This window comes from Trichosurus vulpecula, chromosome 5 (assembly GCF_011100635.1).
Source record: "Trichosurus vulpecula isolate mTriVul1 chromosome 5, mTriVul1.pri, whole genome shotgun sequence".
Taxonomy (NCBI): Eukaryota; Metazoa; Chordata; class Mammalia; order Diprotodontia; family Phalangeridae; genus Trichosurus; species Trichosurus vulpecula.
In genome coordinates this window covers 265,904,664-265,932,529 of record NC_050577.1, presented here as the reverse complement: position 1 = coordinate 265,932,529, position 27,866 = coordinate 265,904,664, and the positions used below count along the sequence as shown (strand labels likewise).

General features: G+C 36.9%; 1 protein-coding gene across 1 annotated transcript; it reads right to left on the bottom strand.

Moving 5' to 3' along the window:
- On the bottom strand, positions 1 to 22,753 carry PTGES3 (prostaglandin E synthase 3). Its single transcript, XM_036760179.1, has 8 exons — positions 21,776 to 22,753; positions 5,464 to 5,577; positions 5,255 to 5,324; positions 4,581 to 4,679; positions 4,290 to 4,379; positions 2,965 to 3,027; positions 1,753 to 1,777; positions 1 to 1,229 (listed from the first exon to the last, which is right to left on the bottom strand). Coding segments are annotated over exons 1-8 (483 nt in total). The 5' UTR covers positions 21,778 to 22,753; the 3' UTR covers positions 1 to 1,209.
- Between the last annotated feature and the right edge of the window lie 5,113 nt (positions 22,754 to 27,866).

The window sequence follows — 27,866 nt, the reverse complement described above, 5'->3', positions numbered from 1 at the left end:
TTTAGAGGAGGACAACACATTTAGTTTTATTTCAGTCAAATCACAACACTTTCTTTTTCAACTGTTGTAAAGTGTATCTACAAGTTCTATTACAGATCCACTTTTTAAAAGGTTTCCTGGGAACATTACAACAAGCCTCCTTCATTTAAGAGGAAAAAGTTCTACTATATTCTTCCTCAAGTAAAAATAAAAATTCCATTCCAGTAAATAGTAAGAATACATGAAATTACAGTAAACCAGACACTTAAAAGGACAGCCAAGAAGTCTTCAACTGTTTATTAGAAAGAATGCAGACATAAAAAAAAATCCCCACTGTTCTGAACACAAATTGAAGTTTTTTTCAGCCTTGTTATAAGCCGAGTCAAAAAAAAAAAAAGCAAAAAAAATATCCAATAGTGTATTAAACATTTTGTCACTCGTTTTCCATACTGACAGTGCAAATACAAATTTGGTCTAAATGTACAGATTGACAAGCAACAATGTATAGCTGTTCTTCCTCCTCCACACTAAGAGATGTAAAAGCTTAAGGGTCAAACAATACCAAATGTACAGGCTTCATAACCATTTAAATTAGGGCTTCACTAGTTTTAGCTAAGATACATTTGGAACACTAACTAGTGATCATTTAAATACAACAATGTGAAGTGAATAATTTTTTTTAAATAAAACATTAGTGGAACAATCCTGAAGACACTCCAGAGGTACAGCAATGTTGTCAGCTTAAGTTATCAGCCAATTAAACTTGCTTCAGCAGTTTGATTCTGTGTACTAAAATCTGAACATTTTAAAATTCTCTTTAGTCTACCCTGTTGAATCAGGGGAAAGTGATTTTAAACTACTTAAAATAAGCTAAGTTTTCTTACCATGTCAGTATCTGCGTCATAAAGCAGTAAAGAGACTCAGTGAACCTTTTTATTTTTTAAACTGCAATGACTGTGTCCATTGCTTATACCTCAATTGCTTCTTGGAAGTCTGAAAAAATGTTCATGCATAAGGTTATTGCCTCAGCTGACTTAAAACTGACCCATACAATAGTACACATCAACCCTTATTGAAGCCTTTTTAAAACAAACAGATTGAAAATGGATTAAAGGAGGCAAATACAGTATCTGCCTTTAGAGCTACCAACGCAGGAATTATCTCAATTATGAAAATTTTGCAATGAAGTTATCTTTCTTTCCCAAAACCCTGAAGACAACATTTTCTTCTTTACTCCAGATCTGGCATCTCTGAAAGAAAAGTTAGTGGAAAGCATAATGTAAACTTTCACTTTACTTAAGCACAGAAGAGATCCACTCTGGCTCACCTTTTAGCCAGCTTGTCTGTGTTGCCCCAAATCACTCCAAGAATCATTCAAACTTATGCCTTAGCTACTCAGATTTGGCATTACACACGGATTTAAATTACTGTCTGTCTTCTGAGAATTTTGGAGATTTTCTCCTACACTGTTAATAGTTTACTTTATCTTATCTAAAGCACTAAACAACTTAATATAGCTTAATGCCTCAAGACATTATATGAACATTCAGGAAAGCACAGTGGACACAAGAAAGAACAGGTCAAAAATTTTCCACCTCTGTTTAACAACATTAAATGGACTATTTCCTGAATTACCTCAGAGGTGATAAGGAATCTGGGCAACTGAAAGAAGTAAATAGCAGAAAGTCTGCTTAAGTGGAAAGAGTCTGAATTTAAAGCTCAGTGTCTCAAACACTTATATAAGTAACTTATTTCAAATTTTAAAAAGCTTACTTTCATCATCACTGTCTGGTGAATCCTAAAAAATGAAAGAAAACAAAGTTATAAAATGTATCTGAACATCCTTTCGCTTAATAAAAAATTTTATAAAGTAGAACCAGTGTACTTTTTTCTTAGTTTGTAAAAAATACGGATATCACAAGTATCGGCACTTAGCAAGTTAAACACAAATGCTTTAAGTCTTATTGTAAAGTTGATCAGATATTTTATATTACTAGCAGGACAAATGACCTTGCCTACATCCTAGCATGAGTACATGCACTTTCCTATGACTTTTGCCTCCTGGGCTTAGCTTTGGTAACTGGTGGTGCTTCCTATTTTTAACCTGTTGCCTTTCAAAAAGGAAGTCTGTTATTGGAGAAAGGGTACTTGAGTTAGAAGTCAAAAACTCCTAAGACTTTGCCATTAACAAATTACTTGACCACTGTGGGCAAAGTCGCCCTCAGTTTATCTTTAAAAATGAAGGAATTATACAGTTCTAGTATTCCATGAAAAGGGATTTTTTTCATCCTATAAATCAGGCCCACCCAACATCCAGCCCACAGGCCTGTTTTACATCCTCTACATTTTCTTGGGGTGTCCAAAATTCTTTGGTAGGCCGAAAGAGGCCCTCGATATTGTGCAGGCCTGACATAAATGATTATGGTTGATTGACCTTTTCTAGCTCCACTTCTCCTCAACACTCCTTCAGTATGTGTGAGTTGGCACAATTGTTAAACTCAATTAAATTTAGAACTTGTAGAGAACTGGCCCTGGAGTCAGGAGTTCAAATGTGGCCTCAGACACTTCACACATATACTAGCTGTGTGACCTTGGGCAAGTCACTTAACCTCAATCACCCTGCTTTCCCCCCTCAAAAAAATTATTAAAAAAACCCCACAGCAGAAACAGCATACTGCTGGAGTTATTTGCCAACGGATTTGTGATTCTCCTTACATGGGTTTCGTTTGATCTTGTTATTAACTTGTATTTATTTATGTGGTGATTTAGTTTATAAAATGCTATTCTCAATGTAGATGGTTACAACTATTCTCCATTTTATAGATAAGGAAAATGAACTTGAGGAAGAAGTAAATGATTTGCTTATTGTCACAAAGTTAATGAGTGGTAGAGTCAGAATTAATCTTCTGACTCCAAGTTTACCATTGTTAACACATGCTGCAAAAATTACCAGGCCAAATTAAAGACCAATTAAAAACCACTTACATCATCTGCTCCATCTACTTCTGGTAAATCTACATCCTCATCACCTCCCATGTTGTTCATCATCTGTTTAAAGAATAAATATTAAGATTTAAGTCTTATTAACTAATAAAAAAAAGAAAATCCGTTAGTAAAGTTCATTATCAATTTTCAAAATACCTATTTTCATAAGCTACATCTGTCACATTTTGTCCTTAATAAAACACTGCCAAGTTATCAAACACTGTATATTTGTATAAATGCTTTACACAGTGTGATCCTAAATGCAGCTTCATTACACTTTTTCCCTTAAATTTTACAGAATTCAGGACTGAAAGCAATCTTTGAGGTCTAACCTAATCTCTTAGACAAAACAGAGATCGCTTCTACAACATCTTTAACAAAAGGTCATCGAAACCTTTGCTAGAATTTCTAGTGACAAACAATTCACTACTTCAAGGAGTTCATTCTTTTATACATCTGACTGCCTTCTGGAACAACATGAAAAAAGTTATTTCCTTGTCTACATACCATCTCTTTCCAACATTTGAAGCTAACTACCCTGTACCCCCACAATTTTTTCTGAGAGTAAAATACAGTTTCTTCTACTGTTCCAGTCTTTGAAAGAAGAATGAATTTATAATCTCAAATTTCACTGAGTAAAGAATTTTTACACAGAGGTATTTTTATTTATACTTGATTTTCTCCCTTTATTCCTAATCTAAGACAACATTAAAAAAAAAAAAGAACCCTAAATCCGATTAGTTTTGCTGAAGTTTAACTTGGGAGGGGGGCATATTGAGAAATGTAGGTGACATTTAAAATTTATTGACATCTATTATTTTTTATAAGAAAAGCAACAGGGAGACTAATAAACTTGATTGAGAGAACTATGCTTGACACAGAGACCATCAATAAAAAAAGATGTACTGGTCAACATCAATCTAGCTCCTCTTGTGGCTATAAATATCAAGAGAAAAACAAATCATCAAAATGCAATCATCAACTTTCCTTTCACAGTTCTCTCATTCTTTTGAGATGAGTTGTAAAAGGGTTCCTGATCCCCAAACTCTAAATTACTAAACTCCAATAATATGAGAATAACCCTCAGGACATATAACCTCCTTAAACTCAGAGAAGGCTTATAACTGGCATACTCTACAAGATTAAATGATAATCACTAAATTTCCATTTTTTATAATGGGGATTCCAAGGCTGTTCACTATGGACTGATTCTGAAAATGTGCAGTTTGAACTCTATATGAATCCAAGGATTTCCATTAAGTTATTTGAAGCAAACTAGACACACATTAAAGGCTTAAACAAGTCTGTTTTAAAGGAAATTCTACCTCAGAGAAGCGATCAAAATTGGACATGTCTTCATCAGAATCATCTTCCCAATCTTTCCAATTATTGAAGTCCACACTAAGCCAGTTGAGCTGTAGAATAAAGACACAATTTACCCTCTGATTAAGTTCATTTGTACCATCATTAGAATTCCTACAGCACGTACATTTTGATGTGACAGTGAATTTACAGCCATGTTACATGCTCATAAAAAATTTACATGAGTATAAGATTAATATTGCTAGCATGTTATGCAGATTTTAATATATATGCCTTAGCAGTCAAGACCCTACCTTTGCCCTTTCTTTTGTTAACCTTGGCCATGACTGTCCCGATTCTCCTTTCCGTAAACAACATAAGATCGATCTGTCTGTTCTTTTATGCTTGGAGTCCTAAAACATAAAGAACCACCTCTATTTTATGTCTATAGGAATGAGTCTAAAAGGAATAAAGTATTACATAAGGCTATTTCAGATGGTGTGACAGTACTTTGTTGTTTTTCTTTTCCTAGGTTCCCCCAGAGAGAAAGATGAACATATTCCAGAGTTATAAAAGTTTTACTCAAATCAAATCACAGAAAATGCTTTTAGGTTACTAGTTGAATTCAGTTCCATTTTTCCTTCTACAGACAAGTTATGTACAGAGTGAGGATGCCAGCAAAAAGTACCTGTCTTTCCTTTCAGGAGAAGATCTCAAATTAAAAATGAACTATTATGTTTCTGTGATAGATTGGGCTTTGAGAGTCCTGCATCAAGGAAAGTTCAAATAGAGGACATACACAATGCGCTCTACGATTGGAGAGCTTCTATAATCGCAGAGTCCAGAAGAGAGACTGAGAAAAACTAATGTGTGGGAAAAATTACAAGAGTGGAGAGTGACAGGAAGTACTAGCAAAACCACCAGCTATTTAGTGACGTATATTTTGTTTTGAAAAGGGAGTAGAGGATGTATTTACGAGAATACTTACATTTGGATCGATATACTGAAAAAGGTCAATTTCATTTAAATGTTTAAAATTATCACTTCCTCCAAGACAACTGTAGAGAAAGAATGAAAGAGGTTATATAGGTGAAATTTGTTTTTAAAAGGTCTAAGATACAAAAATACAAATGTTAAAGACAAAATAATTCAGTAAGTAGAATAATTTTTGCTACATCATATGGCATAGCAATTTACCTGAAAGTAAGTTTGGACTTTTCAAAATTTACATTAACATCTTTACTGTCTTCAACACAAAATTCAATAAAGACGTAGTCCCTTCGATCGTACCACTTTGCGGAAGCAGGCTGCCTAGAAAGAGAGAATTTGGAGTAATTAAGCTACAATAAACTTCATCTTTGCAACAAAATAGATACATAAACCCTGTTTAAGAAAAATCTTCTCCCACTGCATTAAATCTGTTGAATTTTAGATCATTCTCATAACTACAAGATTTCCAATACAGTGATGTCACAAATTTCTAAATGTAGTTAATATTTCCAAGATGAGGACTGAATGAAATATTTAACCCTCCAAACACACAGGGCCCAAAATTCATTATACTTTAATTACATAGGACTTCAACATAAAATTTATAGACTTTTAATAAAATCAGGGAACTAATTCAATACGAAAATACTTTTTTAATCCTATTTTCAGGTGCACTTTTTTTCCATATTATCTTCCGCTATACTCCACTAAAAAAGCAAAAAACCCCAAATCTATTAAAAATAGGTATAGCCACACAAAGAAATTCCTGCACTGGCCAGGTCAAAAGAAAAAAAAAACTGCACTATGGCAATCATTTATAAGGAGGTTCATAGCATGACTCCTCTCAAACTGTAGCTGGTCAGTGCTGATCTTGGGTTTTAAAAGTCTTTCAAAGTTTTTACAATATTCTTGTTATTGTATAAAACTGTTTTCCTGACTTCACTTTTCATCACTTCATACAAGTCTTTCCAGGTTTCTTTGAATCATTTTTTATAGCACAACAGTATTCTGTCACATTTATCTACCATAATTTATTCCAATTTGATGGGCAGCTCCTCATTTCTGACTCTTTGCCACCACAAAAAGAACTGCTATAAATATTTTAGTAGCTTTTCCTCTTTTATTTTTTTTGAGGTATAGACGTGGTAACAATGTCACTGTTAAGGAGTATACACAATTTAATAATTATTGGGACACAAAAACATTATGAAAGACTGTAGCTAGTACTAGGAGCTAAAAACTGGAAGATATGATACCTGACTGCAGGGGAAGGAAAATTATTGTAATTGAAGAAAGAGCTTGATGCATTTTAAAAAAAAAATTTACCCTGCTCCAGCCTTCAGTGCTCTAAACAGATGCTATTTTTATGCAAAGTTATACAGAAAGTAATTCTTTATTCCTAAAAAGACAAAGCAACTTTAGATCTACCAAAGTTGCCTGCAACAAAAGGCATGTATCCCAAACAGAAAATAAGATTGGATGTTGGAGTTATTATCATTTCATCAAGACAACCTATGGATAACTAGACATTATCCCTGACAAATACCTAAGGTATTTGTAATCCAGCATGACTTGAGAATTATTTGTAAATGGAAAGAAAAGCTTAGGTCATTACAAGCACTGCTCAATTTCATACAGTAGATCTAGCTTACTCTATTTAATGGGCTCAGTTCATTGTTCAGTCCATCTATCATAGTAGATGATGGAGCTTACGGGTTATATGGTCAGCTGTATATCAGAAACTGAACAATGTGTTTTTCATATACTTGATTTTCCTGGTTGTATATTTAACCTGAAATTTTTGAGTATGGATTTCATTTAGCAGATGCTACGTTTTGGAACTTGATGCAGCCAGTGAAACACATCCACAAAAAGAAAAATCTGTAAGGTAAAGAGATTCCCCTTCCATTTTGGGCTCTGCCCTTGACACTGAACATGACTGAGAGCAACTTTCCTTTCTTTGTTATCTCTAGCTACATCTTTCAAGGAATCTTATGATTTTCACATGTACATAAGAATTGTTGGGAGTCTTTTAAAATGTGTTATTGTGTTCAACCAAGCTTTAAAAAAAAAATCAAACAGTGGGATCTTATACTCTCTTTATCTTTCAGGTGTCTGTTTTTGAAAGTCTGTTTCCTTTTATAACATTTATCAAGGATGCCCTTTAAGGTATGTGTGTAGGTTATTCTCAATGATTCTGAAAAAAATAAGCAGTTATATGGGTCAGACATTTTTTTGGCTCATGAGGTTATGCATACTTTCCACCTTTCCCCCTTCTGTTAAGTACTTTGAGAACCAATTTCTCACTATTGTGTCACCTCAAATCTAGTTAAGCTACTTATTATATATCTTTGTTTTCTTCAGTACCATTTCTTCTTCATGTGATACATAATGGGACTATCTTGAGAATTCTAATGTGGTTCTCTATTTGTCATTGATAATTACTATAAAAAAATCTTCAGAGCTTGTCCCATTTTTCATCCTTTATGTTCCAGTTTCATGTTGCTCTAGTCAGTTCTCACCAAGTTTGCTTCTCTTTCCACTGTTTCCTATTGATCTATGTATAATACTGCTCATTCTCTTCCATCATCCTCCCCCAAGATTTTATAAAGAAATTTATATTCCAAACCAGTATTACCTTTGGCTTCTAATTCTCTCTGGCTAGAAAAAAGATCAATTTGTTTCCTGGCTAAAGTGTTTCAGACTTTTTCCATTCACTGTGGTAACTATCATCTAAAACACTTATAGTCTGTGTTAATTTCTGTTCTTTTAGCCCTTTCCTATTTTTGGCATCAAAAGCTAGTTTGGATAGGTTAAAGTTGCATTAATTGTATAGCCTATTTTCTCATTTTATTTTAATATGTTTTAAATTTTGATCTCAAGTTAGCAACTTGACTGTACACAGTGGAACTTGGAAACAGGGTATCAAGAACCATCATTTTTTATGATGTTATACAGTCTTCACCATATCTAGTACTACACTTTAAAAAAAATACTCATAGTAATACAGGTGTGAGGCTTCTGTACGGTCTACCTGTCTTTGGCACCTCTCATTTCTTATTTTTGAAACACATTCTCAAACTTTTCCCATTTTCTTTTTGGCTCATTTTTGCACTAAAGTAACTAAACTATTAAAATAGTGATTTAATTTGAAGGGTCTTATTGAGTTATTCATGGAACTCCTTATTTTTTGCAATGAATAAACTTACATATGAAAGGTTCATGTATTTTTGCAAACACCTAACAGAAGTCCAGCAAAGAGAGAACATGCCCCACAAATTGGTTTCGTCTTAATGCATGATCAAAAATTCAACTTTATTGCCACTCCATTGTCTTTACTTGAAGCAAAAATGTCAAAATTAACATGGTTCAATTCCTCCAATAATGTGTATTTGATCACTGGATAAAGGACCTTACATTTAACATAGCTATAATCAACTTAATGTTCCCAAACAGTCTGCCATTAACACAGGTGTTAATGGATATAGTAGTTTATAGCAACTACTGGTGTTTCTTGTCACCCCATTAGATAAGCACTCTGAAGCTGGGAAATGTGTCATATACACCTTTAAAACACCAGCGTCTTGTATGTTGTTTGACATATAATGGATGCTTAGTAAATGTTTCGTTGAATTTAACAGGCATCAAGGTTACATCCAATAACAATCAACTTTTAAGTAGAAAAATATCAATTTTTTCTTCATCATCTCTTCCCCTCAGCTTAGATAGCAAGCTGTTTTGGACTACTATCAAGGAAAGGGAATAATGGAGGGGTTAAAAGATGAATTGATAGCGATACTGAAGGGATCATAAGAGCGTGATATAGGTGGCTATTCTGGAAAGGAGAGAACCCTAGTAGAAATAAAACAAAATAAAGAGTTCAGATTCGATTTTAGCTGAGGTGTTGCCATGGACAAATATAATCCTGAGCAAAATGGAAACAGCAATAGATTTAAGAGTCAGACAACTTGGGTTTGAATATGAACTAAAGTCCCTCTTTGGGGAGTTAATTTTTCCTTTTAAACTACAGGAAACCGATTAAGATTCTATACTAGTTAAGTATATCAAACTCTACATGATCATATGATGTTTATATACAGATAGGAAGAAACAACTCTGTGTCCTTTATCTAACACCAAGAAGCAATTACCCTTTAACTCTACTGCCTGCAACTTAAATATATTCTAGTGATAACAAAAGTAAAATGCCAATTCAAATGACATGTATAAAAAATACACAAATCCAGAAATCTGAGGAAAAATTTTAATTCCTCCCATTTCTCTTTCTGAGAGTAATTTCCTCATTTGCTAAGTCCCAACAAGATGACCAGGTTTATTATCAAGCTCCAGATTATACTAACAAAATTTCACTTCAAAATTATTTGTTATCTCTTGGCATTTATTTTAAGGGGATTTATACCTCTATACCTAAAGGCTCAACTTCCTAACTACTTGGAAATTACGCAATCCAAAGTACTTGATGGAAAAGCTATCTGTCCTGATACCAGAGCTAACCCAAGTAACTTTGTTTTCATGTAATGTAAGTTTTGATTAGAGGTTACCCTCCTCCAATTGGACCTATTTAAAAAAAAAAAGTATGGGACCAATAGGAACCTTCCTATTCCAAGAGACAGTAACACATCAGGCACTTCTCATTTTATGGAGCATGGAAGTTCTAGCAAAACTGGTCGAAAAGCAAATTAAAAATGGGACCTGTGTCCCCATTGAAAAAAATCTAAAAGCCATAGGTATCCCTGTGGGAAAATAATTTAAATAGCAGTCAGGAGTCAGCAACTAGCACAGAAAGGCTTTGTAGAACTTTAAGAACTATAAAGCATTTTCCCAACTCTTTGATTTCGCTATCACCACTCTACTTCTTTCTAGTCCTAATTTAACCCTCATAATTAGGAGTTACTCTTAAATTTAGTTTCCTCTAGGAACCCAGAAAATATTTAAGACAAAAGGAAAATGCATGATACAAATAATAGAGAAGATAACTCATCAATACTAACAAATCACAACTTATTTCAGACTAAAAATTCTTTACGCTTGAGTTGAGGTTAAGTATAGCAGACTTTTATTATTAACTTTTCAGTTCAAAATTCTAGAAAAAATGTTGATTAGTAGTTAAGAGTTGTGCTGGAATCAACTCAAAACTGCTGGATTGCCAAATTTTGAGTGTAAGCATTTATACCTTGGAAATCAGCAAATACTACAAATTAATTGTTTAGAATTAAGTGGAAAAAATGTTAATAATTAAGATTAAATTTTTAAAAACTATATCCTCAATTTCAGAGATCATCTAGTAGTAAACCCCTGGTTATTAGTATATTACTATAGGTTTGTCTAAGTCACTATTGCTACTTTATACTTTATAATAACCTTACCCTACATGTTCTTACTACCCTTTTTAACACTTTCCCCATGTCAAGAATTTTTTTTTAAGGGCGGAAGGCTGGGCAATGGGGTTAAGTGACTTGCCCGAAGTCACACAGCTAGGAAGTGTGTTAAGTGTCTGAGGCCGCATTTGAACTCAGGTCCTCCTGACTCCAGGGCCAGTGCTCTACTCACTGCACCACCTAGCTGCCCCCATGTCAAGAACTTTAAGGATGATTTATACTAACAGATCAGAATGTAAGAAGCCTGCTAGTGACAACTGACAAAATGATCTCTTTTTACTTTAGTAGAACTGAAACTGGAGAGAGCATGTAGGGGAGAAAGAAAATATAAGGTAGGCAGTCAATTTTTTTTGGTATTTACTGTATGCAAGGTATCAGACTAGGCACATCGGAATTCAAAAATGATGCCTCTAAACTGTTTGGGCAGCAAGGTGGAGCAATGGATATAGTGCCAAGCCAGGAGTAAGGAAGATATATTTTCCTGACTACAAATCTGGCCTCAGAATCTTACTAGCTATGTGATCCTGGGTGAGTCACTTAACCCTGTTTGCCTCAGTTTCTTCATCTATAAAATAAGCTGGAGAAGGTACGTTAGGGCCAATAAAAAGTGGACATTTAAGTAGCATTTTAAAATGTTTTATCTAGGTAGGTTGTATGAGCATTATATTATCCCTGTTTTGAAGCCAAATACATTGAATGAAGCTCAGAAGGTCAAAGACTTGCCCAAGGGCACATTACCTCTCATTTGCTTTTGACTTTAATGTTATCCTCTAAGAAGTGTGTGCGTGTTTACAATGAAGGTTTCTACCCTACAAGAATTTTTACTAATAAAGGCCAAACTACTAAGGCTAGATTGCTTTTAGTCATAAAAGAAAAAAATAGTTACTGAAAAGATGGGTTTCTGAAACATTACCGCTTTCCCATTAAAGGTCGGGACCATAGTAGTGCTCACTTACTAAGTATTAAACACCTACTGCATACAAAGTAGTTATTTCATGGTCTTTTGTAGGCATTAATCGCACTATTTGAGCCAACATTTCCTGTTCTTTTTTCCTTTTCACATGAAGTGCTAAATCATGGAACTTTTTAAAAGGAAAATACTTTTTGTACTAGTCATCAACTTTTGACCATACCTTTGGCTATTTATATTTCAAAAAATGGACACAAATCCAGAATAGATTAGTGCTAACTCATCCTTCTTATCCTCTTACTGGCTTTTGGGGAAGGGGCAGCACTGTAGGAAATGATATATAAGAATTTTAAGTATTTAAAGAGGTAATGTTTACTATTATAAAGTCTATTAAAAAGATGCTGCAGTAATGAGCCAAGAAAAGGTCTTAATTTCTACCTGAAATACATCATAAACATTACTTTTTAAGCATCTTAAAAGATCAATATATAAACATTTTGTGATTCAGAAACAAAGTTATCTCAATGACAAACTGAAGAGACACAATTTGAACCAGCCACACCAATTTACTATGTATTTCTTCATAAAACCAGCTATTTAAATTGAAAGTTTCTAGCAGCAGTAGGGCTTTATAGAACTGGCTGAAAAAATCATTTTCTCAAAGAAATTATATACCAAAAAGACTTTCTTCATGGTAAAGTCAATTTTAATCCACCAAAATTTCATTTTTATCAATTCTAGAAAAATTAGGGAATAAATCTACTTTTTTCTTTATAACACAGGAAGAAAACACTTATTTGGAAAGCTAAAAACAAAATTTTTAATTATATAATTGTCTAAAGAGCATAAACAGTACACTCTTCAGATACCACAAGAATTGATTCCACACCTTTGATGGGTTATGGAAGATTATTAGATTGACCAATGTCTTCATGAGGGGAAGAACTCTACTTCAATACTTCAAGGATTTCTTCAAAAGAATTGCTATTGCTACCACCTCCAGAACTTTATTAAAGTTACTGAATTAAAAACAAAACAAAAAAAATCCAATTACCTCAAGCTAATTCTGTAGCAATTGAGGCTTTTTTTTTTTAAGCATGGCTAAAGCGGTTCTCAAACCCTGCTTCTCAGTCAAGGCAGCCAAGAACCTTTAATGTATTAATCCACCTTCCTGCCTTCAATATTAACTCCATCTTTTTGTAACTCAGATCTTGCTCAGGGTCAACATTCTGAAGATCATTCTAAATGTATATTAATTATAGAAGTCCAGGAGATAGAAGATAAAGGGCCCACATCAGGGAGAATCGTATTTTCTAATAGGCAGATGAGAAACACAGGAATCAATCTTGTCGCAAGTAGGACTCAACAGGGGCAAAAGAGCAACACTGACCTGTTCCAGATTTATGTCCATTTTTAGAAGTGTAAGTAGCTAAAGTTATGGTCAAAAGTTCAAACTGATGCAAAAAATATTTTCCTAGCTACAAAGTTCCATGATTAAAACTTCATTTAAAAAGAAAAAAACCACCACTAAGATTTGGGCTGAAATAGCATGATTAATGCCTACAAGGGGTCATGAAGAATAACTCCTTTGGATGCAATGAGTATCTGGATTTTGGATGCAATGGATAAATGAGTACTACCATGGTCCCATTTAATGGGTAAATGATTAATATTTCAAAATCTCATCCTTTCAATATAGGGGAGTGAAAATTCCCTTTTTACTTTTTGTCAACTTTAACTTGGTTGTTAATACAGATTCCCACTGATGTTTAAACAAAAATCTTTGTATAAACAAGATTTACAACCTTCACAACCTTTATCTCTAGTAACATCGAATGCTAGAAATATTTAATATTAAAATACTGAATAGTGTACGTTGTACATAGTAGGCATTCAACTGTGGAATGAATTTGAGATAATTACAATACAAAGGAATGGGCACTTAACCCAAACATATTTTACAGGATGCAAGGAACACTTTCAGTAGGTGACCTGAAAGGCACGGATAACACGACACACGCAGAATGAATATGGATAAACTTCACGAGGGAAATAATTGACTAAGATCAAAGATTCACTGTGGCACTTAAGCATAATGGTGCTTGACCTTTTGTAAATCTCAAGTTAAAATTTATTTTAGGGCTTGTATAGCCAGAATATGTCAAACTCCATTTTCCATTTATGTTGAAATCAATTAGTAAATGTGAACTAACCCTCTTTGGGGCAGGGAGGTTAGGACTCAAATCTAGATTCATTTGGTTGGAAAAGATTAAAACTTACAAAGAAAAATACTGGTTAATTTTCCTTCAAGATGACTAATACATTGTAATCATTCCTAAACCTAGTTTTGAGACACTCCAAAAATTTAAGTAACATTAAAACTTATGAACCCATCAGAGAGTATAAAAACACAATAGCTGAGTCAGTACTATGTCGTTATCTAAGGACTCTTTGAAATTCTTCCTTTTTATCATTACCTCTTTTATGACAACAAATAATAACCTACATTTGTCTATTTTTTAAAAGGAATTTGTAATTTTATCAGTGCAGGGAGCTCCAGGTGAGGAACTACTATACTAATATTGATCAGTACCTGCTTAGCAACTTAAGTCTTAGAAAGTTGCCCGAAAGGCACTGAGAGATCACATGACTTCCCTAGTGTCACCCAGTCAGTGTAAGCCAGGGGCTTTTGGATATTTTGGTATTTTGACTAGCTCTGTATCCACTACCCTCCATACCCCTCTAGCATTACTTTTAACATGCACTGCCTCATTTGATCCTCCAAAACTGCAACACAAGCAGGGCTGATATTTTTAACCTACGTAGACCTCAAATTTTTAGGGCAAGTCACTTATCCCTCTTTTACAGACTAAGCCATACACTTGGTTCTAAGAATTAAAACATTTGGGCTCCCCTTAAGCCATAACTCACTCTTGGTCTTAAGCTTCCCTAAAGCCTTCCTCTCATCTCCAACCCAAAGGAATCACCAAATAACTTCAGTTTGTAGTAAATAATACTACTACAGGAATGGTGTGAAGAATAAGAAATAATTCAGACAGGAAAACCAACCATATAGCTGAGCTTATGCACAGTCCTGCCTTAACCTGTCAACAACATTCAAAGAAAAACCAAAATACAACTTTATCAATTTAGAAGAACTAGAACACATCACACAAAAAAGGATTTCTTGGCCAGGGAATTCCAAGAGATACCTTTAGCATTCTTACGGACATACTGCTTTATGAGCCCAGAGCATCAGCAGCATTATACCTACTAATTCCCTGAAACTATAGTCCCTTTGAATATCACAACTAAGAGAGAGGTTTTTTTTTCACTAATCAAGACAAAATACATATTTTCCCTTCCAACCAATTCATATTAACCACCTGCTTTGTTCAAGATACTCACGATACAAAGAAGAAACATCCTTTGCCCTTGTAAGGAGAGCAAAGGAGAATACAGGTACATAAATCAGTAATAAATACGATAGTGTGAGACAAAGCAGAGATTAAGGTGCTCCAGAGAAATTTAAAGAAATCACTCTGAGGGGAAAGACATGGCTTCACGTAGGCCATCAGGCCTTGAAGAGGATTTCACGTGAAACGAAGTCAGAGACTCAGATTTAGAGCTGGAAGGAAGTTTAGGGGTCATTCATTTCAACACCTTCATTATATAGATGAGGAAAATGAGGCCCAGAGAAGTTAAGTGACTGCCCAAGATCATAAATACCAAGTGGAAGATAATTATTTTACAAAGAACCCAGAACTGGGAAAATTCAGAATAATCTAGAAACAGGTAAGAATATAGTTAACAATCAGCATTTACTAAGCACCTATGTACCAATGGAATACAAATACACAGAAGGGAGTAGGAAGAAAAGAGGCAGGGAAGAGGGTGTGTATGAATGCAAAGTAGACAGTTCTTGATTTAAATTGACCTTTTGTAGCCCTCTACATTACATAAGATGAATTTGCCCTGATCTACCCACTTCACTTAGCCTAAACAACGAAGGCATACACAAAACACCTTTACACAAATCATAAAATGTACTAAAATGCAGACACATTAAATATTGTACCATGATAAAACAATTTTGAAATGCAAGGTCAAGTTAATAATAAAGTTTGCACAGTAAAGTTAACATGTATGAAGTACATTGATGGCTCCATCTTTTCAATAAAAGAAAAAAGTTCACTCGAAAGATTTAATGCTTCTGCCAACTTTTTGTGAACTTTTTTTTTATTTGACCTCAGTTTTGAAGCTTCCTTTTCTTCTACAATCTTTGCAGCTAGCAGTTCAATCAGACCCTCATTCAAATCCTCATTTGGATTTCTTTCAGAATTTTTTACATAAAGTCTAATCTGTGTAATGTAAATTTACATAAAGCAAGAGCTCTCTGTAAATATGAGGTAGTTTTAGAGGGAGCATACTAACAGTTGAGTGGATCAGGAATGGCTTTCAAGTAGAATGTCCTGCTTCAGCTGCGTCTTGAAGAGAGGGATTATATGAGGCAGAGGTAGAGTTAAGAGTTATGCTGGAACCTAGAGTAAATGAAGGGGCATAGTGTGAAATAAGGGTGTAAAAGTTGAAGACAGGCTGTGAAGGGCCTTAAATAAGTTTTCATTTAGTTTTACAGACAACAGAGTTATGAAGATTTTGCCACATGGTCAAACCTGTATATATAAGATTTCTTTCTGGTAGCTTCGTGCAAGCTACATTAAAAAGGAGAGGGAAAGCACAGAAACCAGTTAGGAAGCCAAGATAATAATTAGTTTAGGTTAGAGGGCCTGAACAAGAAAGGTGGCAGCAATATGAATGAAAAGAGACTGGAGTAGAGAACTATATCCTAATGACTGGTCTGCCATTTACTAGCCATGCGAAGTTAAGCAAATCACTTTACCTCTAGCTAGGTGTTAGTTCAACAACTCTAAAATGAAGTCATCTTAAGTATCTCAGTTTTAGAAATCTACAATATGAACTTCAAATGTTAGTGGCTTATATTCATTTCAGTAAGCAGCCTTTAATATTTGTATTAACCTAGTTTCCATAAAGTTTGTTAGTAGTAGATATCGTTCCCCTCCATCTATATAACAGACCTGTAATTTTATTAGTGTAGGGGTTCCTATTTGGAACTTACACTACCAATTTGATCACAACTTTGTCTTAAGAGAGTTCCAATCTCCTCTAAGGATTACCTTCCATTGACAATGAACTTGTATTTTATATGCATTTTGTCTCTTCCATTAGAATGTGAGCTTCTTGTGAGCGGGGGCTATAATTTTGCCTTTATATCCCAACTACTTATTGGGAACAGTGCCTGGAACATAGTTAAGTACTAAATGTTTGTTGACAGATTGAGGTAAGTGACTTGTCTAAGGTCATAAAGCCAGTATGTCAGTCAAATCAGGTCTTCCTGATTTCAAGGTCAGCATTTTATCAATGACTCTATACTCTCTTCCACAGGCATATGAATACATACATTTAGTGACAAGATTTCATAGTTCAAGGGGATGCAAAATGTTTAAAAATGAGATTTCAAAAAAGTTCCCTTACGCTACTGTATGAAGACAAGAACATCTATAAGCTTATTTATTTTGTACAGGACTATTTTTCACAAGGCACCGGATAAAGACTTACTTAAGTAAGCTTCAGTTATTAATCCACAGAGAATTTAGTTAAACCAACTACTGTTATCGATCATTGTCTCTACCTTTGTCACACAAGAATTATCTTCAAATGCCTATTAACTTTCTTCCTATTCCTCTACAAAGTTGTAATGTTATTTCTAAATTAAGGTAAATGGACCATTGCCTGGACTTCCCCCTTCCCTTAAAGGGTGGAATGCATATATTGAGAATTTACCTAAATTGAGAAACGGAGGTATTCTAATCACCATCTTACAGATGAGGCACAGACGTAAGCTATAGAATAAATTTAAGAATGCACTGGTGAATTATGGGTAAAGGTCAAGCAATCAGCTTTTAACAGAAACTATGGAGTAAGAACCAAAAAGAGGGTATGAACAAAGAAACAATGGTCAGTTAACTCCTTGGAAATAAGGGACTAACAGGGTTCTATATGATCTTAAACAAGACATTCTCAGGCACTCAGCTGCTAGTGCCATCCCCTGAAATGACTTTTTATATTCCTAGAATGCACCACAACGTGGTGCCTGACACATAGGAGGTACTTAATAAATGCATATGGAATGAATGAAAAATGAGATTGTGGACTAGTTATTTAGTTGTTTTCTAAGGTCAAATATAGTGATTCCACTGTTACCTTGCTTCGACCACAGCCTTCCAGATTATCCCTGGATATCAGTACAGTTTGGTGGACTCAAGAGATGCTTGACTCTAAGATCCCTTTCAATTCTAGGATTATACAATATGTCAAGCATCAAGAAATAATTCACTTACAGTTCAAGTACTATACAGTATGAATACTATCAAAATCTTCAAAAGTTTTATTTTTTCTAAACCTTCTATATGAATAATTGATTCCTAGAACCTTAGAAAAAGGCACTGATTTATCCTTTAAAGCTAATCTCCAGATGGACTATACCTGTATTAAAGAAATGAACAGCAGTATGGATAATACAAAACAACACAAAAACTTTCGGTCATTCAAGCAGTAACTGTTGAAGCAGTAAGTAGATAGTGTTCCCAAAATACATTTTTCTTGAGCCAATATTAAAATCAACATTTCCTTTGCACACCAACTGCAGGATTAGAAATGACAGAAACTCTTGGTAGAAAAGTTTTAAAAACTGAAGTTACAGGATTACAGACTTAGAGCTGTAAGGGATCTTTTAAAAAGATCATCTTTTCTTCTCATTCTACATACAAGGAGACTAAAGCTGAGAGGTCAAATGCGCTGCCCAAGATGCTTAGTAGCATCTAAATCCAGGGCTCTTTCCATAACACCAATATACATATACATGGAGAGTTGAAAAGACTTCCAAATGACAATCACTAACTCTTCAAGAAACTGTATTAGATGGGATTTGATCAAATTGAGACCATAGCCTGGGTAATCTGAACAAAGAAAATACTACCAATGAGAAAAATAATTAAGGGTATGTTGTTATTCACATTCATTCACCACTTCTGGAGCATTCTGATTAAAGTACAAATTAGTTTACAGGATGAAAATCAGTTGCCATGTTACAGTGGCTAGGAAGTCAACCCTGAATGAAAGAAAAACATTAATAGCTTCCCTAATTATATCAAGTATTCCTTTCAAATGGAAATCTTTGCCCAGCCAAATATTACAGGCACTAGATCTATTTTTTTTTTGACATGAGGGGATATATGAAGTTTTATTATTGGACCCCAAGCTTATAAAACTTGTAATTTTTTGCTAAGGCAAATAAGATTTTGCTCAATGTTTGATAATTTGATTCCAATAAGCCATAAATTAATGAAATTAAATATAAGAAGCCAAAGTGAAAAATCACTCCCAGAACCCTACCTCAAGAAAATGATAATAGGATTAAAAGGAGCTATCAGTTCTGATTTAAAAAATTCTAAATCACCAAAGACTAGCAGATTCCTACAAGAGTCAAGAAAAAAAGCCATAGAATTATAGATTTAGAGCTGGAGGGTACCTTAAAGGCCATCTAGTACAACCCTTTCATTTTTCAGGGAGGAAAATTGAGATCCAGAGACATTAAGCAACTTGCCTAAGATCACACATGTATGACAGAGATGGAGGAATAGAGATAAGGATACATATCTTCTAATTCCAAATTCAGTGCTCTTTCGTCTGAACTGCTCAAACTGTAAAGAGCTGGAAAGAAGCTAATAGATATCTAGTCTGACTCCAATTTGCAGATTTAAAAAAAAAAAGGAAAAATGGATAAATGATGTGCTTAAGAGAACACAGAGAGGAAGTGACAGAACTGGGACTTGAACCAAGGTCTCCTGAATGCAGTGTTATTTCCACCACACCAATCTACCTTCCCCGCTGGACTGGGAATCTGGTTAGCCCCCATCAAGAACTTAATGATCTTGGGCAAGCACAAAATTTCTCTGGGTCCTCTTGCTGTGGGTGAAAGATGATGCTAATAACTGCATTCCCCAAATGATAGTGTTGTGACTTCTGAGCATCTTACAGAAATAGCAAATAAAACTTACTTTGATTAAAATGTTAAAGATATTTGGCTGTGCAATCACTATCATTTATTTTGAGTAGGAAAATCCCCCACAAATTGCCCTTTTCCTCCTTTTTGCTTTACATGTTAAGGCAGATGAAGCCTTATCAATGAGATTCCTCCTACTATTAGATGACCCATAAAAGGTCTCTTCCAATTCAACTGAAACATAATATTCATTTTAGAAATTCATATCCCTAAAGAAGTCACAAAACAAAAAAAATTTTTCTCCAAAAACTAGAAAACTTGAAGTTATTAGTCTTGTAAAATACACTCATTTCAAGGTATGCCTTATGGAATATTGATTACTATCTTGATTTTTACCCGTTTCATTTATTTATATGTTCTTTCTCCTCTCTCCCTTGTACAGGTCACTAAAAACTAGTTTCAAAAACTTTTTGAACATGCAATTACGTTAAGGGATAATTAACTATTTGTTTCTTGACCACCTGATTCCTACAACCTTACTTGTAAATGTCCTCAACTCACTTTTAAACCCTTCACTCTCAAAATGGATACAACTCTACGCTAGATGAACCTAGAGATTGAGATTAGCAATGGAAATAATTTAATAAATTACTTCCTAAAAACCTGGGCTTTTAACTGTAGAAATAATCATAACTCCTACTATTCTATGAAGAAAAGCTACAATTGAATTAAGATGGGCATTTTAAAATGTGAGATTACAAAAAAGGGCAAAGTTTCATATATGCAGTTGAATTTTCTAGCCAAAGACATTTCTACATTCTGAAAATACCCCTTTCTGATAATTCAAGCTTCCTTCACAATATTTTCAATCAACTGGATCCTATATCTTATTTATGTGTTAATCTCCTGGACCATTTTTCTACTACACCCTATCAGTATATCATTTTATTAAGTGTTTGATGTCTTTCAGGCATTAGTTTTATTTTTAAAGAAATTTAAATCTGAAATCTAAAACTACTACTCAATCACTAAATTTTAGTCAGGAGTTAGTACTAAACTTAATTATGCCACAAAGTGAACAATCCTCCCACCTGGAGAAGCAGACAGTGCCACCTCAAATATAAGATTCCAGAGGTGAGGCATTTTCCCTTTGTTTTACTCAAACTTCTATTTCCAGAATGTGCATGTGTGACCCACCACCTACACACCTTTGTGAGGTTGCCCCCTAAAAAACATTTTAAGATTTACTAATTTCGCTGAGATTTAAGTAACTGCAAACTAAGGAAGGAATACCCACCTTGCCTACAATTTTAGGTGGCACATTATCTCCTAAAACTCCACAATAGTTCTTCGAGTCAACACGTGCAAAATAATACCTGTTAGGTAGCAACCCTCCCCCCTGCCAGGAAAATGCAGTGTTGGGACTGCCCCTTACTCTCTCGGGGATATCGATGCCTGGGGGGACCTCAAATAAGGAAATAAGTCCCCCTAAAGGGCAACATTATGTCAGGCTGACACAGGCAAGCCCACTATGTCAAGATGACACGGGGCCCACGGTGGGACGGCCTGCACGTGGTCAGTACTACCTACTCGGGTCTGCAGGCCACATGGTGCCCCCAACTCGTGGTCACCGCCACTCCGAGAGTGCCACCTACGCCAAATGCACATGGCGTTGTGCCACGGCGGGTCATCCCGGGAAAGCCAGCGGAGGAAATGCAGACCCAGGAGGGTACACCCTCCGAGGCACCTTCGGATAGTAACTGGGTCCCCGGAGATGGGTGAACCCCGGGGAACCGGGGATAACCCAAGAACTTCCTGGAGAGAGAGCCCGGTTATTCCTTGTTGCCAGGAAGCCCGAGGGGCGCTCCGTGGCTTGCGGGATGGGGGAAGGGAACGGATAATTTCGTGAAGGGGGCCCTCCAGCTTCCCACGAGGACACTGGGGATGGCACTGGAGATTCCTTCCACCCACGGGGCTAGCATACGACCCTCCCTGCCACGGGGGCGCGGGGCCCGCAGGCCCGGGGGGTTGTGGGGAGGGCTGGTTTCCCGCCCCGTCCACGAACCGCGGCCTCTGCCTCCCGTCCTCCTTTCAGGCTGGCCTCCCCTCGGCGGGGTATCACACTCACATTGTGTATGGGGTAGGGGGGGCGGGCGAACGAGTGGGGTAGGTCTCTCAGGCGGCAATGACGGCTCCGACTCCCCTCAGGCGGGCGGCTCCGGCTCGGGTGCCTCCTCCTCCTCCGGTCGCGGCCTCTCCTCTCCCTCGCTCTCTCCCCTCAGGCGGCGGCGGCGGAGGTGACGGCGGCGGGCTCGGCCTGGATCCCACAATGCACCGCGCGACGAGGGAGGCTCTTCTGTTCGGGGAGAGGAGGAGGAAAGAGTAAGAAGAAGGCGCGAGGAGGGAGAATGAACGTGTGCGTACGAGGGGCGGTAAGACCGGGCGAGGCAAGGTGGCGGCAGCAGCGGCGGCGGCAGCGGCGGCGACAGAGGCAGAGGCGGCGGCGGCGGTGGCTAGTGACGCAGCAAAATGCCCGGGCCCCTTCGCGCGTGCGCGCTCCTGGGCTTTCGGGCGCGAGCCCGGCTTTCTAGAGATCTCTATGAGAAAGGCGGAGTCTCCCCGTCACTCTCCTTGACCCCGCCCACTCCCCCCCTTCCCCTTTCCTCCCTGTAGTTCTCCCTTCCCGCCTCTCCTCCCGCCCCCACTGCAGCCTCTCGTTGGAAAACCGTTGGCGACCCAACCGCCTGGGCTCGCGCTTTTGCGTGATCTCCCGGGGAAACCTCCAAGAAACGGGAGGGTGATGTCTTCTGGGAAAGCCTGGCTGGGAGGTGGCTGGTCCTTTGCCTGCGGGAGGAGGCCGGACTTCTGGCTCCTAGTCCTAGGCGCCGATCCTCCCCCACACCCTCTCGCCCCAGTCAGAGGCAGAGAAAAAACTAGGCCGGAGGAGAGATGTTTGAGTCGTACCCCTCCCCCCAAGCCAGCGCTATCCTTCCTCTGAAGGGAGGTCAGGCCACTGGCCGGGAGGAGGGGGAGGTGAAGGGCCTTGTCTGAGAGGAAAGGCGAGGCTACTTCCGTCTGCCCCTTCCGGCCCGGCCGACCCCCTGCCCAAGAACGTGGAGCGCTGTAGAATGTAAGCCCCTTAAGGGCAGGTATGTCTCTTGAGCGCTCTGTCGCTTAGTAAATGTTTACTGAATTGAATTTAGAGGCCCATGGACCCCCGGGATTCTTCTGAGGATGGAAGGGATGGGCAGTCTTTTATAATATCCCACCATTCCCTTCACTCCATGCATTCACCCTTTCCGGGAATATTTATTAAGAACCTCTTTAAAGCCAGGCCAAGGGTTTATGCATCGTGGTTGAAATTTCATCCCCTACGAGGAGGCAGTTCTCAAATGAAGACACTAGTAATCGTTTGGGGGGGGGAAAGGTCCAAATCACTAATAAAGGCAAATTAAAACAATCGAGATTTCACCTCGCACCTATCACACGGCAAAGAAGATGAGAGAGGAAAATGTCAATTGTTGGAAGGGTTACGGGAGAACAGGTACATTCACGCGCTTTTAGTAGAGTTTTGAATTTTTTCACTGTTTCTGGAAAACAAGTTAGAGCTATTTTCCCGAAATTACGAAACTGTATAGGCCTTTGACCCAGAAATACCATCAGATTATTAAACCCGAAGGAAGTCAGAACACAAAAGGAAAGAACTCGTGTGCTCAAGAATATCTAGCAGCACTCTTTGTTGTAGCAAACAAATGGAAACAAAACAAGTGAATACGTGACCAAGTTGTGGTGTATGAATGTAACTGAATATGATTTCTCCTTGAGAAGTGAGGAATATGACCAATTCAGGGAGCCTCTGAAGACATGTATTAATTGATACAGAGAGAAATGAGGAGAACAATTTAGGATGACGATAATTTGAAGGAAAACATCCTTGAAAGACAAAATTCTGACAAAAGCAGTAACCAATGATGATTTCAAAAAACTGAGGATGAAACATACCTTCCAATCATACCTTGGCAGAGAGGTAATGAACTAGAGATGCAGAAGGAACTGTAAAACATCACAGACATGGCCAGTGTAGATTAGTGAGTAATAATAGGTATGCAAAAAAAAAAGTATTTTTGTTGTTATGTCCAGCTCTTCATGACCCCATTAGGGGTTTTTCTTGACAGAGATACTGGAGATGTTTGCCATTTCCTTCTCCAGCTCATTTTACAGATGAAGAAACTGATAGGGTAAATAGGGTTAAGTGACTTGCACTTTGTGTTGTAGCAAGTAAGTCTCTGGGGCCAGGTTTGAACTCAGGAAGATGAGTCTATCTGACTCCAGACCTGGCACTCTATCCACTACCTAGCACAAATAACTTTTTTTAGGTAAGTTGGTTTTGTTCTTAAATGTGAATTTAACCCCATTTTCACCCAAGCCTGGAGTGATTTCCATGAGGACAGCCCTCTTGGAGCTGCACAGCACATGCATAACAAGATATTACCCCTAATTGGCTGAGACACCTCTGAGCTGGAGACACTGAATGTAATATGTGAGGGAGACATGGCTTCCACTTGTTGGAGTAGTTCAAGAGAGAGGCAAAGACTTGTGGATAGCCTACTTTTAAGTGGTGGACTGGTGATTTCTTGAGAGCCACAAACTTGGTGAAGCTGGCCCCCATCATGCCCCTGATTTCCAGTGCTTGCAATCCTGGAGATTTATGCTCAGAGTAGATTCTTGAGCCTAAGTTTTTATCTTGCTCCCAAGTAGCTCCCATTTGGTGTATTGTTTGTCTACTGACTCTAATCTGTGTAACTTCTCTGGTTTCTATTTCGCTTTGATAAAGTACTTGTTAGACATGATGGTCTTTTATATAATTAGTATTTGATGGAAGGGAGCTAAGTTGGTGTTAGTCAAGGTGTTACTTTTCCTTGAGAGCAATCAGGGAAAGTAAAGTGTCTTTTATACCAAACACCTTCACCTCTTACCTCTGGAGTACTCGTATTTGATGCATGGTATACATCTAATTCTAGACCTATATCTGGAAATGTGAGATTGGCAAAGAGATCATCCAGCCATGAGTATCCTACAGCTCTTTTTTTACTAGACTGGTGGTGAAGGCAAAGCCTTCCTCCTGCTCCTTAAAAGGAAGAAATTGCACTCTCCGTCAGAGATAGAGTGGACCAGATCTCATATCAGAGAACTCTCTATGTCAAATGGGCCAGCATATCTTTATATTATATACATATATTTACACATAGACAAAAACAAAGTACAGAAGGGGGTACAGGGGATACAAACAAAGCAATTTTGTTAACTGTCATTATATAGAATAAGGATAGGAATTAGACCTGTTATTTCATTGGGATAGGGAACTCCCAGACGAGGAAATTGCTTCTGCCAATGCAGGTAGACACTTGTGCAACTTAATATTCTTATTAGAGTGTTGCTTATAGCACTGAGAGGTTAAATGACTTGTCCACGGTCACCAGCTATGTAAAGGAATTCACAATTTAACAATGCTGTTTGTTCTTTATAAAATCATTTTTTGATGATTAAATTCATGGGAAAAAAAAATCGTGTCCTTTCATCCCTTTCCCCCATGGATTATTGACTTCTGGATGCATTGAGCCTTTACTTTAGCATTTTTCTTATCACAAATTAAATAACTATTTGTCTTGGAGAGCAGAATTTCCTGGCATTAAAAATAGGTATATGATTTTCTTTTTAATGTTAAAAATTACTCCTTGTTGCATTTCCTGCTTGTTGAGCTCAAATCAAATGTCACCTGTACTACTCTTAGTCTGTAGCATCTAGTTTGGATGAGATACAAAGATAATAAGCAATTTCCCTGCCAATAAGGAGTTTACAATGTAGAAGGAGAGATATGACTGGTACAAGAGGTTTTGCTATTTAATAGCTGTGTGATACTGGACAAGTCATTTTACCCCTGCAGGGCCTACTTTTCATCATCTGTAAAATGAGGATGTGGGATTAGAAAATCTCTTAATAATGTTCCCTGCTAGCTCTAAATCTATATTCCTGTTGTCCAATAACTGTCACACAGTTTAATATGGTATATGTACAGGGTGTAAATATTAAGTGACTACTACATATAAAGCATTGTGCCAGCTACTGGATGAGATACAAAATTCATCTAAGGCAGAGTCTCTTCTCTCATGGAGCTAATAGTCTAGTTCAGGGTTGGGGAACCTGCAGCCTTTGTCTGAGTCCAAGTTTTACAGAACAGATCCTCTTAATAAAAGGATTTGTTCTGTGAAGTTTGGATTCACTTGAGGACCTAGAGGCCACACATGGCCTCAAAGCTGCAGGTTCCTCACCCCTGGTCTATATAGTATATATTCTCAAATATCTATGGTACAGTTTCAATAAATATACATGATGAGAAAGGAATTCCTCGTGGTATAAATAGCATGAGCAGATGCATGGAGGGCAGGATATATTTATGGAACAGTAAATTGTTCAGTTGATTCAAGTAGTGGGATTTAAATAGTGGGATTCAAGTAATGGGCTGGAAGGGAATTAGCCCAAGAGGATTTCAAGTTAGGATTAGCTTTGGAGATCATCTACTCCAACCCCATCATTTTACAGATGAAGAAACTGATGTTAAGGCTAGATCATGTAAGACATTGAAACTTACATGTAGAGGGCCTTTTCATAACTTATGACTATGTAGAGAATTCCTAACCAAACAAGGGATATATCAATTAGGAAATGGCTCGATAAATTATGGTATGTGAATGCAATGGGATATTGTTGTGTTGTAAGAAATGATGAAAGGGATGGACTCAGGAAAAAAAAAGTCTTGTAAAATGACATGTGTGAATGGATGCAGAATAAAATGAGAAGAGCCAGAAAAACAATTTATAGAGTTATACTTCACCAAAAAAGAACAAAATGAATGCAACTAGGAAAAGAAAATAGTAAATTGGGAAAATATTTGTATCAAATATCTTTGAAAAGCATTTGATAATCACAATGAATGAATTAATGAAAAAGCATTTATAAAGTACTTAATATGCCAATCACTATGCTGGGGATACACATAGAAAGACATTCCCTACTCTCCAGGAGATCACACACTAACTGGGGGAAATGATGCATTAAAGAAAGTCCGGTTTCAGAGTTGTTAATGGAAAGACCTAGCTGTCTTTCTGGAGCGAGTTTAGCTCTAACAAGGTCCAAGGGTCCTTAGGTTATATCAGTAGGTCAGATAACAGTGCTGGGAATATAGAGGTTATAGAGAGACATGGCAGTCGAAAATGGAAGATGTTAAAAGGAGGTGTCAGAGCAGTTGATAAGGCCTCTTGGTAGTCCTCCATCTCACCAGAAGGAACAGAGTTGGTAAACTTGCATCCTATTCATGCTGAGTGAGGAATTAACACAAATGTAAAACACTGTAATATACCATATATATTATAATATGAATTCAGAACTAGGAAAACCTGGGTTCAAGTCCTGTCATTGACATATACTGGCTATTTGACCGTGGGAAAATCACTTAATTTCTCAGTTCCTTAGGCAACTCTCTAAAACTATGCATTACAGAGAAGATAATAATTGGTTGAAGGAATTTTCTCATGTAGGATTTTCCAGTACCAATGAAATCATAAATACAATCCTTAGTTTATCACATATAATACCAAATGTCATTCTCAAATAGGTAAGTGGTCAAAGGATATGAAAAAAATAGGCCTCAAAAGAAAAATTATGAGCTATCGGTAGCCTTATAAAAATTGTTCCAAATCTCTACTAAAATTATTTGCACTTCTCTTCTTTCCGACTATGGGTCCACAGAGCACTACCTGTAGTATTGGGCTTGGTTGATGTGTTGGCTAGTTTTACTAACCTTTATTTACTTTTTGGAAAAAATAAGGCAGTTATATTGAAATCATAAGATTAGGATTTAGAACTAGAATATAGCATAAAGATCATCTAGTTCAACACTTTAATTTTATGGAAGAGGGAACTAAGGCTAGAAATAAAAATGACTTGCCAAAGGTCATATAGGTAGTAAATAGCAGAACCAGAACTCAAGTGTAAGTCTTCTAACTCCAAATGCTTTCCTCTTTTCAGTGCACCACAATGGCTCCTAATTTAGTGTGGGTTGATTTGATAGGAGCTATTGCAGATGGTTTTGTTTCTGATGAGGTGTTTTGTTTTTTAATAGAGAGTTCCTGGTTGGAACCAGAGATTTGTTTTAGGAAAGT

Bases quoted from the DNA above. Each gene is read 5' to 3' on its own strand.
- PTGES3 (XM_036760179.1), bottom strand. The intron at 4,680-5,254 runs GTAAGTATTCTC...TTTATGTTTTAG, and splicing joins TTCAGTATATCGATCCAAAT to GACTCCAAGCATAAAAGAAC. The intron at 1,778-2,964 runs GTAAGTGGTTTT...TTCATTTTTTAG, and splicing joins AAGTAGATGGAGCAGATGAT to GATTCACCAGACAGTGATGA.